The sequence below is a fragment of the Stenella coeruleoalba genome (assembly GCF_951394435.1).
Source record: "Stenella coeruleoalba genome assembly, chromosome: 6".
Taxonomy (NCBI): domain Eukaryota; kingdom Metazoa; phylum Chordata; class Mammalia; order Artiodactyla; family Delphinidae; genus Stenella; species Stenella coeruleoalba.
In genome coordinates, this window is record NC_137151.1 from 67,076,486 (window position 1) to 67,090,189 (window position 13,704).

The 13,704-nt window shown below is 38.1% G+C and overlaps 1 protein-coding gene across 3 annotated transcripts in view; it reads right to left on the reverse strand.

The window, feature by feature from the left end:
- TLK1 (tousled like kinase 1) overlaps positions 1-13,704 on the reverse strand; it is a 214,316-nt gene that overhangs the window by 77,358 nt on the left and 123,254 nt on the right. For all 3 annotated transcript variants that reach the window (XM_079924295.1, XM_079924294.1, XM_079924296.1), the window contains exon 3: positions 9,663-9,734. In XM_079924295.1, the coding sequence (XP_079780421.1) occupies positions 9,663-9,734 (72 nt within the window). The remainder of the gene's footprint in view (positions 1-9,662; positions 9,735-13,704) is intronic.

Genomic DNA, 13,704 nt, shown 5'->3' on the forward strand with positions numbered 1-13,704 from the left:
ATTTATTCAACAAATATTTACTGAGCATCTACTATGATTAAGTGCTATACCAGGGTCCACTTCATTCTTAAAATGACGTGGCATGCTCCTCTTCGAATCTTGTTTACAACAGTCAGCTTAGAACTTTCCTGCTCTAAAAACCACCCACCCACACTAAATGTACTTTTAAAAAGGGAAACATTTAACAGCTGTTTGTTTGCTTTCTTATTAAATGGCCTACAGAATCAAGATTTATTGATCTATGAGAAATCAAAAATTATCTAGACAGAGTATTATCAGAGTTTCCAAGAAGGGAGCCTAAGTGCTTTGATTTTGAAAAGGTGATTCTGACACACATAGTCCTCCACCTTTATGGAAACAGGGGCACAGAGTCAGCCAGTATCAGGCCATTTGATTTACACTATTTTTCCTTCCAGGAGACTAAGGATATATATATTCAACCAGGATAGACCTACTTCCTTTGCTGTGGACTCTGTCATACAACACATTTTAGAGTTAGACACTCCATAACTCTAGCTGAATATACTTCCTGTAAGAGCTCGACCTTTAGGGACTTCCTCCGCCCTTTACTGCAGGGGGCTCAGGTTCCATCAACAACAACAACAACAAAAAAGAGTGTGTCCTTTAATGTTTAGTGGCAGAATTAAATAGTTTTCTCTTTTTAAATAAAATGAAAATTTACAAAGTAATTCCAGGTATTTCACAGGAACTATAATTTCTAAGTTTGATTATTAGTCTTAACAGAGAGAGAAAAAAACAAACTTATTTCCTTACTGAGAAAATGTCTTTATTGCTGTTACAAAATCTTACTAACCTCACCTAATAATATAGTAAGAAGAAATCAGTGAGAAAATACTGCCAAAATGAAGATAAGTAAAGGAGAAGACAGAGGAACCAATCAAACAGAACAGCACAAAGGGCATTTATCAGGCTAAAACATTTCAGAAAATAATGTAGGTTACAGGACACAAAGAATATTTCTTAAAATTGATGAGGGCATTAAACTAGGTATCTAACAATCTTTAGAAGCTGAACAGATTTAAACAGAATAAAGTAAAAAACAAGGTAATTCATTTAGGGGGAAATAGGCATAAAAATGTTAACTTTCAGCCACACTTAACTATACATCACTAAATTCATTTTGCAAGTTTTCTTTCTTATTGGGTGCTCAGACTAAGACATTAAAGACAAGATTTGTCCAGGTTATAAGACATATATACATATATATAAAAAATATATATTTTTTACATATATATATATAAAACTTAAATGAATTTTAAAAAATCCATCTGAAATTTTAGGCTGGTATTATCTCTATTTTCAAATAAAATCATACTTCCAATCAATCTAAGGTAACTAACTGTTTCTTGAGGAAACATTTCAGCTAAACACTATTTAGAAGGCAAAAAGGAAGTATAAAAAAGTAGAGATGGGGATGTATATAAAAACTAGGTGAAAACTGGAAATGCTCATTTCTTAATCCAGCCAATTCACTAACATCAGAGCCATCCCATTTAATCAATTATATATGTCTATATATAATTTTAAATATCAAAAAATATTTTTTAAATTAAAAAACTATTGAAGAACTATATAAATAATATGACTTGCTCTAAAAATGAAAATAATGTCCCCCCCCAAGCTAGGTCTAAGGTAGTTTTAGTTCTAATTCCCTAGTATTCTTAATTTCTACTTCCTCCAAAATATGAAAATAAGAACTCACACATAATGTGGCCTTTAAAAATTATTTTTTTAAAAGAACAAAACAAAGCATAATTAACTCCATAACTTCAATTCAAATAAGGAGGGGAAAAATCTGATTTAACTACCAAGACTACTTCTAGAAACTAAATTCAAATGAGAAAGTTAATTAGATCTTCTTTCATAAAATGGGCTTCATTAATCAACGTTACAGGTAAATTAAGACAATCAAGGCACTGTATCCATATTATATTCCTCTTTCATTACAATCATTACAATTCTGAAAGTGCATCTAAGTTTAAATGTCTAGATGCAACAACTGTCCCAGCTTCTGTATATCTATAAATTAAAATCCTTAATCTTAAATAGCTCAAAAATCCCCAAAGGCACTTGGATCAAAAATAAACAGTAGGGACTTCTCTGGTGGCGCAGTGGTTAAGAATCCGCCTGCCAATGCAGGGCACATGGGTTCAAACTCTAGTCTGGGAAGATCCCACATGCCGCAGAGCAGCACAACTACTGAGCCCGTGCACCACAACTACTGAAGCCTGCACATCCTAGAGCCCATGCTCTGCAACAAGAGAAGTCACTGCACTGAGCAGCCCGTGGACCACAATGAAGAGTGGCCCCCGCTCGCTGCAACTGGAGAAAGCCCTCGCACAGCAACAAAGAGCCAACGCAGCCAAAAATAAATATAAATAAATTTAAAAAATAAAAATAAACAGTAATTCAATGCCAGTGGATAGAGGGTTAAAGAATTGACAATTACCCAGAAGGAAGTGGGAAATAAACTTTAGTTCTAGAAAAAGATAGTATATATTTTAAATTGTTCAACTCTGATTCAGGTTTATATAGAAGTAGTATAAAAGATAAATATTCAAAATTAAATTGAGACAAAAATAGAATAATTTGACGTGTCTGCTTTACAAACATCATTATGTAGTATATGGTACGTACACGTAACAATAGGCTTAAAAATATACTTCAATGAGATTTATATTCAGTCTTTTTTTAAAATTTTTATTTATTTATTTTTGGCTCTGTTGGGTTTTTGTTGCTGTGCGCGGGCTTTCAGTTGCGGTGAACGGGGGCTACTCTTCGTTGCGGTGCACGGGCTTCTCATTGCGGTGGCTTCTCTTGTTGTGGAGCACAGGCTCTAGGCATGCGGGCTTCAGTAGTTGTGGCTCGCGGGCTCTAGAGTGCAGGCTCAGTAGTTGTGATGCATGGGCTTAGTTGCTCCGTGCCATGTGGGATCTTCCCGGACCGGGGCTTGAACCCATGTCCCCTGCATTGGCAGGCGGATTCTTAACCACTGCACCACCAGGGAAGCCCTATATTCAGTCTTATATTCATTCACAAATAACCAACCACAGTAAGAAATAAAACAGAAAAATATATTCTAGGACATCTGAAAGAAAAGGTAGGGAGGAGGTATGGTTATGGTATTAATATTATAAATTCCAAATGAGCTACAAGATAATTTATCTCAGCATCTTGGGGTAAGGTACAGTGGGGACAGCAACTGTACAGAATTTAGAGAAAAGTGAAGATGATCTTCGTGTTTAGAGAGGGAAGGGTCCTGCAAGGAGAATGGCAAATGGGTGGATCCAGGCAGGTTCTGAAACTTGGAAAACATTGATAAAAGGAAATATGGGCTCCTTCTCTCATCATCATAAAATAATCTGAACTTTCAGCCAGTAGATAAGGTGCACAGACCATGTCTCTAACTCCTTCAGGCATTCTAAAACATTTAAATGAGTGACCCCTCTCCCCTGTAAACTACTTCCTTGTCTCTCCCATAAATTTTTTATCATTCTCCTCACACCCCCAACCTACTCATGATTCTTCCTTCAGTTGATAACCTCTATTTTCACTGTGAAGAAAGAGAAAGGTTATTAGGTATGGAAATTCATCTATCAGAGGAAAGGATGTTCTCAGTCAGTCCTGTCCACAACTAACCCTGTCCTCCCAGAGTCTGGAACTCACCATTCATACCACTTCCAGGAAAAGTTTAGTTTAGGACCTCCCTGGTGGCACAGTGGTTAAGAATCCACCTGCCAAGGCAGGGGACACGGGTTTGATCCCTGGTCGGGGAAGATCCTACATGTCGCGGAGCAACTAAGCCCGTGTGCCACAACTACTGAGCCTGCACTCTAGAGCCCGCGAGCCACAACTACTGAAGCCCGTGCACCTAGAGTCTGTGCTCCAAAACAAGAGAAGCCACCGCAATGAGAGGCCCACGCACCTAAAAGAAAAGTAGTCCCCACTCACCGCAACTAGAGAAAACCCGCGCGCAGCAACGAAGACCCAACGCAGCCAAAAAAAAAAAAAAAAAAAGTTTAGTTTAGTTTCTCCTCTCTCTTCAGCACTTTGCTTGTCCTTATCCCATCACAGGTCTGCTATAATCCCTTCCCTAGCACATAACAGGTCAAGTCTGTTAGACTCTGGATACTGCCTCCTTTTCACAGTCAAGATTCTTCCAAGAGTAGTCAATATATGCTCACTTTCCAAGTGCTCCTTAATCAACTAATATCTGGCATCTTGCTCCCATTAGTCTACTAAAAGTAAGCCTAATTGACAAACTCTTAGTCACTTTTTAGTCATTATCTTAATTGACTTCCATAACATCTAATTCTACTCATTATTCTCCTCCTCTTCTTTCTCATCTTTTATCCACCTCCTTACCTGCTACTACTCTTTCTCTAGCACACATGTCTCGCCTGCTCACATTTCCTAGCATTACACACACTATCAGGATGAGTTCATCTGCAAAAGCAGTTCTTAAACTTCTGGGTCTCAAAATCCGTCTACAAACTCTTAAAAACTGTTGAGTTCCCCAAAGAGCCTTTCTTATGTGGGATATAACTACTGTTACTTACCATTTTGGGATTTAAAACTAAAACAATTTTAGAACACCAGAATACACAATCCATAAATCATCAGAATAATGATATCATCACATGTCTTACAGCCTTTGGAAATTTTCACTGTAAACTCACGGAGAAATGAAAGTTAAAAAGCCAGGGCTTCCCTGGTGGCGCAGTGGTTGAGAGTCCACCTGCCGATGCAGGGGACGCGGGTTCGTGCCCCGGTCTGGGAGGATCCCACATGCCGCGGAGCAGCTGGGCCCGTCAGCCATGGCCGCTGAGCCTGCGTGTCAGGAGCCTGTGCTCCGCAACGGGAGAGGCCACAACAGTGAGAGGCCCGCGTACAGGAAAAAAAAAAAAAAAAAAAAAGCCAAATATGTCTTAGCATTACTGTAAAAGAGCAAATAATGTCTTAGCCCTGTTTGTATGCCAAAACCCACTAAGTCTTCATCTTTAGCCTGACCTCCTTCCTGAGCTCCAGACAGCTCCTCTGCCTTGGTCATTTCATAGGTATTCAAACTCAGTGCTGTCCAGAATTTAATTCATTATCTTCTATACTAACCTATTCATCTTCTTTCTGTGTTGTCTATCTCACTCAAAAGCACTACCATTCACCTAAAGCTAGCTACCTTTAAATAATCCTAGGCTCCTCCCCTTCCTTCTTTACCCTCATTCAGTCTTCAAACCCTACTGCTTCTACTTTTTTTTTTTTTTCCCTTGCGGTCCATGGGCCTCTCACTGCTGTGGCCTCTCCTGCTGCGGAGCACAGGCTCCGGACGCGCAGGCTCAGTGGCCATGGCTCACGGGCCCAGCCGCTCCGCGGCATGCGGGATCCCCCCAGACCGGGGCACGAACCCGCGTCCCCCGCATTGGCAGGTGGACTCCCAACCACTGCGCCACCAGGGAAGCCCTACTGCTTCTACTTTTAAAATCTAGTGGAATCTGAGAGCTTATCAGAAATGCAAACACTCACTCCAGACCTGTAAGAATCCTTGGTAATTCACTTGCGTATTAAAGTTTGAGAAGCATGGGCCTGAGTGGTGATAGCATCAATAGTTACAAAATCCAAAGAAGGCAGAGCCCAGAAGGCAAACTTGAGAACACTGTAATTAGAACCCCCACTTGAAGTTTTTCTTCCTGTTAAACCTTGGAGTTTTGTAAAGGCAGCAGCACTCCTTAACTAAATGGTCTTTCCAACTTAGGTATCACCTCCCTCCCATCCTATCCTATACATTGCACCCTGAGGGAGCCTTCTTCATCTCTACTTGTTTTGTTTCCTCTCCTTTCATCTCCTAGAAAGAAGTCCAAATCCCTTACTATGAAATACAAGAGCATTCAAACCCTGACCCCTGCCTATCTTTCACCATTCTTACATATCTTCTCTATACCAGAAGTTTACAAACCAGATGAATCACCCAGGCAGCTTGGTTTTTTCTTTTTTAAGTTCCTCAGGTGAGCTAAAAGGCAGTTAGGATTGAGAACCACTGCCTTACATCTTGAACAAAACTATGTGCCATGCTTCCATGGAAAAGCAAAAGCACATCTTAGTGCTTCTGCCTGCTTTCTTCTCATACTTTGCCCTTGTCCTCTGGGATGAATCCATAGGCTTTCTTAACAACTTAACTATCACCTGTTCTATTTTTTTTAAGATAAAGAGACTAGTTTTTTTTTATTAATTAATTAACTTATTTATTTATTTTGGCTGTGTTGGGTCTTTGTTGCCGTGCACAGGCTTTCTCTAGTTGTGGCAAGCAGGGGCTACTCTTCGTTGCAATGTGCGGGCTTCTCATTGCGGTGGCTTCCCTTGTTGTAGAGCATGGGCTCTAGGAGTGCGGGTTTCAGTAGTTGTGGTGTGTGGGCTCACTAGTTGCAGCACGCAGGCTCTAGGGTGTGTGGGCTTCAGTAGTTGTGGCATGCGGGCTCTAGTGCGCAGGCTCAGTAGTTGTGGTGCACGGGATTAGTTACTCTGCGGCATGTGGGATCTTCCCAGACCAGGGTTCGAACCCGTGTCCCCTGCATTGGCAGGTGGATTCTTAACCACTGTGCCACCCGGGAAGTCCCTATCATCTGTTCTTTGAGGGAAGACCTCTCTTTCTCTTCCTTCCCTACCTCTCGCCTGCAGGCAGATGGAATTAGGGGTTTCTTGCTCTTTGCTCCTATAGTACCTTGTGCTTACATCTATTATAGCATAGCTCACACTGTTTATGAAACAGTTTGTCCTACTAGACACTGATCTCATGTGAAAGCAGGAATCGTATCCTATTCATCTTTATATACTCCGTGCTTGGGCACAGAGGCTAGAAGATAATAGATATGTAACAAATGCTTACTGAAAAATTTTGGAGACCGTTGAATAAACCTACAGTGATGTAAAATAAAGCAAAACAAGACCAACACCTTCCTATCTACTAGACGATTTCATTATAAAAAAAAAAAAACCCTTTCTGTTTAACAATTCTACATTTAGAAATAAAAGGCAAGTTTAATTCATATATAAACTGCAGTGAAAATTTTCAGTTGAAGTAGATTTAATCAACCCAACAGTGAATATCAGATGCTTTTCACTTTTAATAGTAAAAGGACAGATGAAAACAAGAGGGTTCTGAGTGTCTGAAAACAGTATTAAGAAGAGGATAGAAAGCAGGGGGTTATTAGTAGGTTAACATCTTCATAAATACTAAGAGGAAGTCACAGATAATATCCAATTGATGAACCAAAAAAGATATGCATATTATTTATATTAAAATATGGAAATAAATACCAGGAAGAAAAGCTAAGAGAATGGAGAGCAGGGTGGGGTAAGGGTGAGTGGTAGAGAACTACTATTAAAAAATAATAATAATAAACCTTTCAGCACTGTTTGTCCATAAAAACAAAAACTGTTATTTTTAAAAATCTGATGGTTCAGGGGATGGATTACCAAAAGAATAAAATGACATCAGCAGACAACGAAATACTACATAAACTTTACTATTAGGTGTACTGGGGAAAAAAAGAAGTACTTCTATCCTGCAGCTGTTTACTGCCAACAACTTTATTCATGACTTATAGGAATATCTGTATCGAGATGTATATGAAATTTCACCCCAAGGGAGTCCATTAAGGCATCTAGTACAGAAATAAAACCTGGGAACCATTTTCCAGACAAATCACTTCTTAAATGGAAAGACAGACCACCCCCCAAATTTCCTTCTTCAAATTTTAAGGAAAACATATAATCCATAGTCATTTCCAAAATATTATGCCACTTAACTTAACCATTATTTTGCAGAAATTCCAGATACAGAACACAAAACAGCAAAAGCCAAAAAATTTTAAGATTTTTCTATTGTGTCCCCAAATGTCAAAATTTCTACACAAATAAAGCTAAGTACATCCAATGGTGAACCAAATTGTATTTTAGTGCAAATACCATTATGGTCTTTAAAAAAAAATGGTTTTTAACCTAAGAACATAGCCAAAAGTGAGCCTTAGAATTCTTTTAAGGGAAGTGGTATTTTCTTACAAACTGATTCTTTTGGAAGAATTCAAATATTGCATCTACCAACTCATACTGGGAATACAGATACCTATAAAGAACATAGAAATATATAACCATTACATGTGGTCTAACTTTTACTATGTTTTTCTATTAAAAAACTCCATCAGAAACACTAGATTTGGTGAACAGAAAAGAGAAATATCTAAAATTATTTTATTGCCCTTCGTAACATAAAAGCCTATGAAAAGAGGAGGCATGTGAAATTACTATATAGACCCAAATCTGTGGCAGTATCAAGAAATGTTCCAAAATCCAGGAAATATAAAGTGAAAACATTCTTGATATGGTTTTTGAAAAAAATGTACTTTGACAAGATCTAAACCTACAATTTTTAAGGACTTCATGTGTGTTAATTTGATAAAAACTAAACTGTGATAATCTGGTGCTACAGGGGCTACTAACGCTTACCTCAAGGGAACCTACTGCAGATAAAGTCCCGTCACTTGCACAGTCCTTTCAGCTGCCTGCCAGTTGTCTCTGTGGAAGGGAAAGCCTGATGAGTGAGAGCCCTATGCCACACTCCTTTGGAGTGTCAGGGTGCCTGCACAGAACTCCACAAAACTGTCTACCTAGAGATTCCTAGATGCTTTCAATAACACAGGGCTTAAAAAGATGCCACCTTTGATATTCCCCTTCCACTGAATACCAAAACCAAATGCCTAAGAGTTACTGGGTGCTAATGACCTATGGTATTATTATCATGGTGATATATCTATACTAACCCAAGGAGAAAAAAGACTAAAATGGATCAAGCAGAAGTTAACATTGACAGGGAACACACACACACACACACACACACACACACACACACACACACAAATGTTGAAAAGTAAGTGACAGAACTCCATAATCTGAGAAGAGGAAATATTACAGACTGTATCTGCAAAAAGTGAAGTTGCAGCATCAACAAATGAATGCTACTACCCAAAGAACCTCCTGTCTAAACATTTTTTAAAATGCCATCAAGAATATCATGCTCAACGTGAACTATACCATAGATCCAAATACCTACTTATAAAACTCCATATATTTTCTTAGTGGGGAGAGTAAGTGGGTGGGGGAGGAGGGGATTTTTCAGATATCTTAAAATATGTAAAGTGAAAACCAACAGCATGAAATCCCACAAGAAATTTCAAAAAGAGAAAAAAAATGTGTTTCTGTATCTCAGAAAGTAAACCAACCTTTACTCAGGACCAAACTAAGAGGGAAGTAGAACAAGAAATAATAGAAAACTGCAAAATACAACGTATTGCAAAACCACGTTCATCTCTTAGAATTATGAACGGCTAGTAACTTAAGAATATCTGTCAATACCATTAATGTACAAGTTCACCTACATAACCAAAGAAACTATATTTTCTTTCTAATGTCCAATACAGTCTTCGGTTTGAATGCTCTGCTTCATAAAACAGAATAAAATGCTCCTACAAAAAACTTAACAAGGATTAACCTTTAGCACAAGTATTAAAGAAGGAAAAAAATTAATTAAAAAAAAAACAGTGATTCCAACTTTTACTTATTAATAGCACCATATTTAAAATGAAGTTACTTACCTCTGATTCTTTGTCACTCAAAGATCCCAAGCTTCCAAAACTGTGATTAGAGCTTTCATTATTTGTTGAGGCCTGTTGAAAATTTTTAAAAAGGTAAAAATTAGGAGTAATTTTAAATGGAACATTTTACAAAGTAAATAATGTCTTTATAATTAAAAATAAAATGATTCCTTTAAATAGGGAAGACAAATGAAGTGAAAATAAGAAACACCAACTTCTTAACACTATACTTGGAAAGTTTTATCAAATCAATAAAGTTCTGCTGTGTTTCAGGAACTGACTTGTGTTAGCTGACTTTTTAGAATATCAAATTCAGAAGCAAAGGAAGTGAGATGTTGTTAGGATAAAAAGATCCCTAAAATTACTACCCAATGTATAAAAACTAATGCTTCCTTTAACTGAAGGTATTATTTGTGTTCCTTAATTTTCATCACGATCTTATGAAATTCCATCATATCTCACCCACACCCCTTTGCCTCTTCATATTAACAAACTGGTCAATCTCTGGTTTCTGTTTGTTTGGGTTTAGCCTTTTAAAAAAATCTTTTACTAACCTGACCATTTTAACTGTGTCACTCAAAGAGTGTTTAAATTTCCTTTACAATATTTTTTGAACTGTGACAGTAATGAACTATCACTATGGCGGATAACATTTTCTGTTTCCAATATGTTTCTATGATGGTTATTACTTTGTCGACTTTTTTGGACCATCAGTACATTAGATCAATGTCTTCCAGGAATGTTTAGACCAGGCAGACTATAGCATATATGCCAAAGATGACATATGAATGAACTTCATGTATAAGCAGGCCAGGTGGTACCCGTTTCCCTTCAATTTGCCAGAGTAGCTGCTAATACTACCATTACAAGGTTGCAAGTTAGCCTATAATTACCCTTAGACTGACTAATTTCCAAACTGATGACTGATATGATACATTGCATATATGTCCAGTGCTATGCTGGACACTGTAAAGGCTATTTTCAACACAAAATAGCATTTGAACTAAGATTCAAGCACTAGAGGAATTATAATCTAATTAGGGCAAGATTATCAAACTTGAAAAAGAGAACACCATAAACAGCAATTAATAAGTGATAAATTATAAAGATTCAAGGACAATGGAGGCAGTGGCAACGTTTCTGAGCATCCCTAAATCCCCAAACCCACATACAACATTTACAACAAAATTGGGTGACAAGGAAATCTACATAAATCTCCCTAAAACAGCAAGTGGGAACAAATCACCAACAACCATAGAACCTGCATGGTATGAGAAGCAGCAGAAGAAAACAGAGTGTCTGACACATCTGAGAACAGAGACTCCCAAAACAGCTATAACTGGGTTTCTGCATTTTCCTGAAGTCTGAAGTTGGGGCAGTCAGCCTCTATGAACTCTTAAAACTGATCCTTCACTAACAGTGTCACAATGAGGATAAGCTACTGAGCATGGAATCAAAACTGAGCACATTAGGTACAATGAAGATTAAGGAATGAGAATAGTGGGGAAGGGAGCAAAGCCTTAGAAATCATAGAAAGCAAATGCCACACTTTTTTTTTTTTGCGGTACGCGGGCCTCTCACTGTCCTGGCCTCTCCCGTTGCAGAGCGCAGGCTCCAGACGCGCAGGCTCAGCGGCCATGGCTCACGGGCCCAGCCGCTCCGCGGCATGTGGGATCTTCCCGGACCGGGGCACGAACCCGTGTCCCCCGCATCGGCAGGTGGACTCTCAACCACTGCGCCACCAGGGAAGCCCCAAATGCCACACTTTTGAAGAGTTCCCAAAAACAACAGTAGAGGGGGCTCTGTAAGAAATGCCATCCTAAACCATAAAAAAGTAAGCAACAGAAAATGATGTAGGTCAATCCTATGAAATTATAGGGGAAAAAAAAAAGATACAGAATTACATCCTGATAATAAAAGCATACCAGAAATATATGCCCACGAAATAGGTGAAAATTATAACTACTTCAAAATGAGATAAAAGTCATTACAAAAATGACTCAAGATGTGCAAGAACGACATAAATCAGATTTCAAAAAACTCAGAAATAAGGTAACAGAACTCAGAAAAGCATTAGAAATTGAAAAAATTTTTTTCAGAAATGAAGATTAGGGGCTTCCCTGGTGGCACAGTCCCTGCCGATGCAGGGGACATGGGTTCGTGCCCCGGTCCGGAAAGATCCCACATGCCGCGGAGCGGCTGGGCCCGTGAACCGTGGCCGCCGAGCCTGCGCGTCTGGAGCCTGTGCTCCGCAACGGGAGAGGCCACGACAGTGAGAGGCCCGCGTACCACAAAAAAAAAAAAAAAAAAAAAAAAAAAAAAGAAATGAAGATTAAGCCTGAATGAACACAAGAGAAAATACATACAACAGATAATGCTTTAAGAGAATGAGAAGGTAAAATGGAGGAACAGTTTCGAAATCAAAAGAAATGAAGAGATTAAAAGGATGAGAGAAAGCAACAACTTAATGAAGTAACAAGGATCCAACATTCAGATAACAGAAGTCTTTAAAGAGCACTACCGTAAGAGAATAAATAGTAAAGACTATAATTCAAGAAAACTTTCTTGAAAAAAACAAAACCTGAAACTACTGACCGAAGCACTGTGTACCCTTAAGAATTCAGCCCAGAAGGCCAACATCTAACTTTTCAAAGGCAACACTTTATTTATGCCAGAAGAAAACAGAGTAACATATTTCAGATATTCAAGAAAGAAAATCTGAATTAAGTGTCTTATATTTGGTAAAATTGATTTTTATCACATGGAAGACACAGATAAACTTAACGTAAGGCCAAAAATTGGGAAACACTGGCTCCCATGAGCCCTTCCGAAAGAATCTAGAGAATAAGCTTTAGACAACCAAAATGAATAGTTTCAACCTAACAATTTATGGCAAGCAATATTATTATTTACTTGTTGATAAAGACTAAATGAGAAAGTACAAGGAAGAGAGTATAAAATTTAATGGCTAAATGCATGCAAAGTTGTTAACACAATTTTTTAAAAAACTGTGCTATGGAAATTCATGGAAAGCACAAGCAAAAAATGTTTTAACTATTTTCCATAATCTCTTTGGTCACTGTGATAGTACACATTGTTGAGACTGCTGTGTATGTGAGATATAGAAAGGAGTAAATAAATAATTATGTGATATTCTAATTCTATCATCTGCTTTATGTCCTTCAGAACCACAATTCTTGGTATAGAAGAAAGAAGATACAGATGTAAATAAAAACCTTATAGTTCTGAATTGAACTGGAAATATTAATATAAATACATGAGATTTTTACTTTTTAAAACAAACAAATCCTGCCATGAATAATAACAGAATACCTCTTATCACACCAACATTCCCTCAGACAATAAATTCTGGAAAAAATATAAATAACAACTACCTGAAGGCAGCTGAGCAGCCAAAAATAGGCAGAATCTGGTTAGGAGACAATATTTGGAAGGAGGAAGTAGAACTGGATGGGTTTCCTGTTTTTACAGCTTTTGCCTGAGGGAAAACCCCTAGATTGAGCTGCACAGAGCAGTTGAAATGTGAATCAAAAGATGCAGTCTTACTGGCTTGAAAAGCAGAGTTTGGAGCTACCACAGCAGCTGAAAAGTAAGAAGGCACATAGGAAAATAAAGAACCACAGAGAGAGAACCACAAAGAGAGAGAACCACAAAGAACTCTACCCATGTCTCTGACTGGTCACTGTTCTATGCAAGAGTGGATCAGACTCTAAGCAGTCCAGGTAAGACTAAAATGACTTAGAGACATCAGCTGCCATCCTCCATGGGGAGACAGTTTAGATTTCAGTTCAGCCAAGTTAATTGCTTGCTAATACAAATAATAACCAAAATATTAACACTCTCCAGAAAAATACACTAAACCCCAGAGTCACTATAATGTATCATTCACAGTATGCAGTATATAACAGAAAATTTCTAAGCGTATGAAGAAACAAGAAAATGTTACCCATACTCAAGAGAAAAGACAATCAATAGAGACCAACCACAAGGTAACCCAGGTAATTGGAATTAACAGACAAAG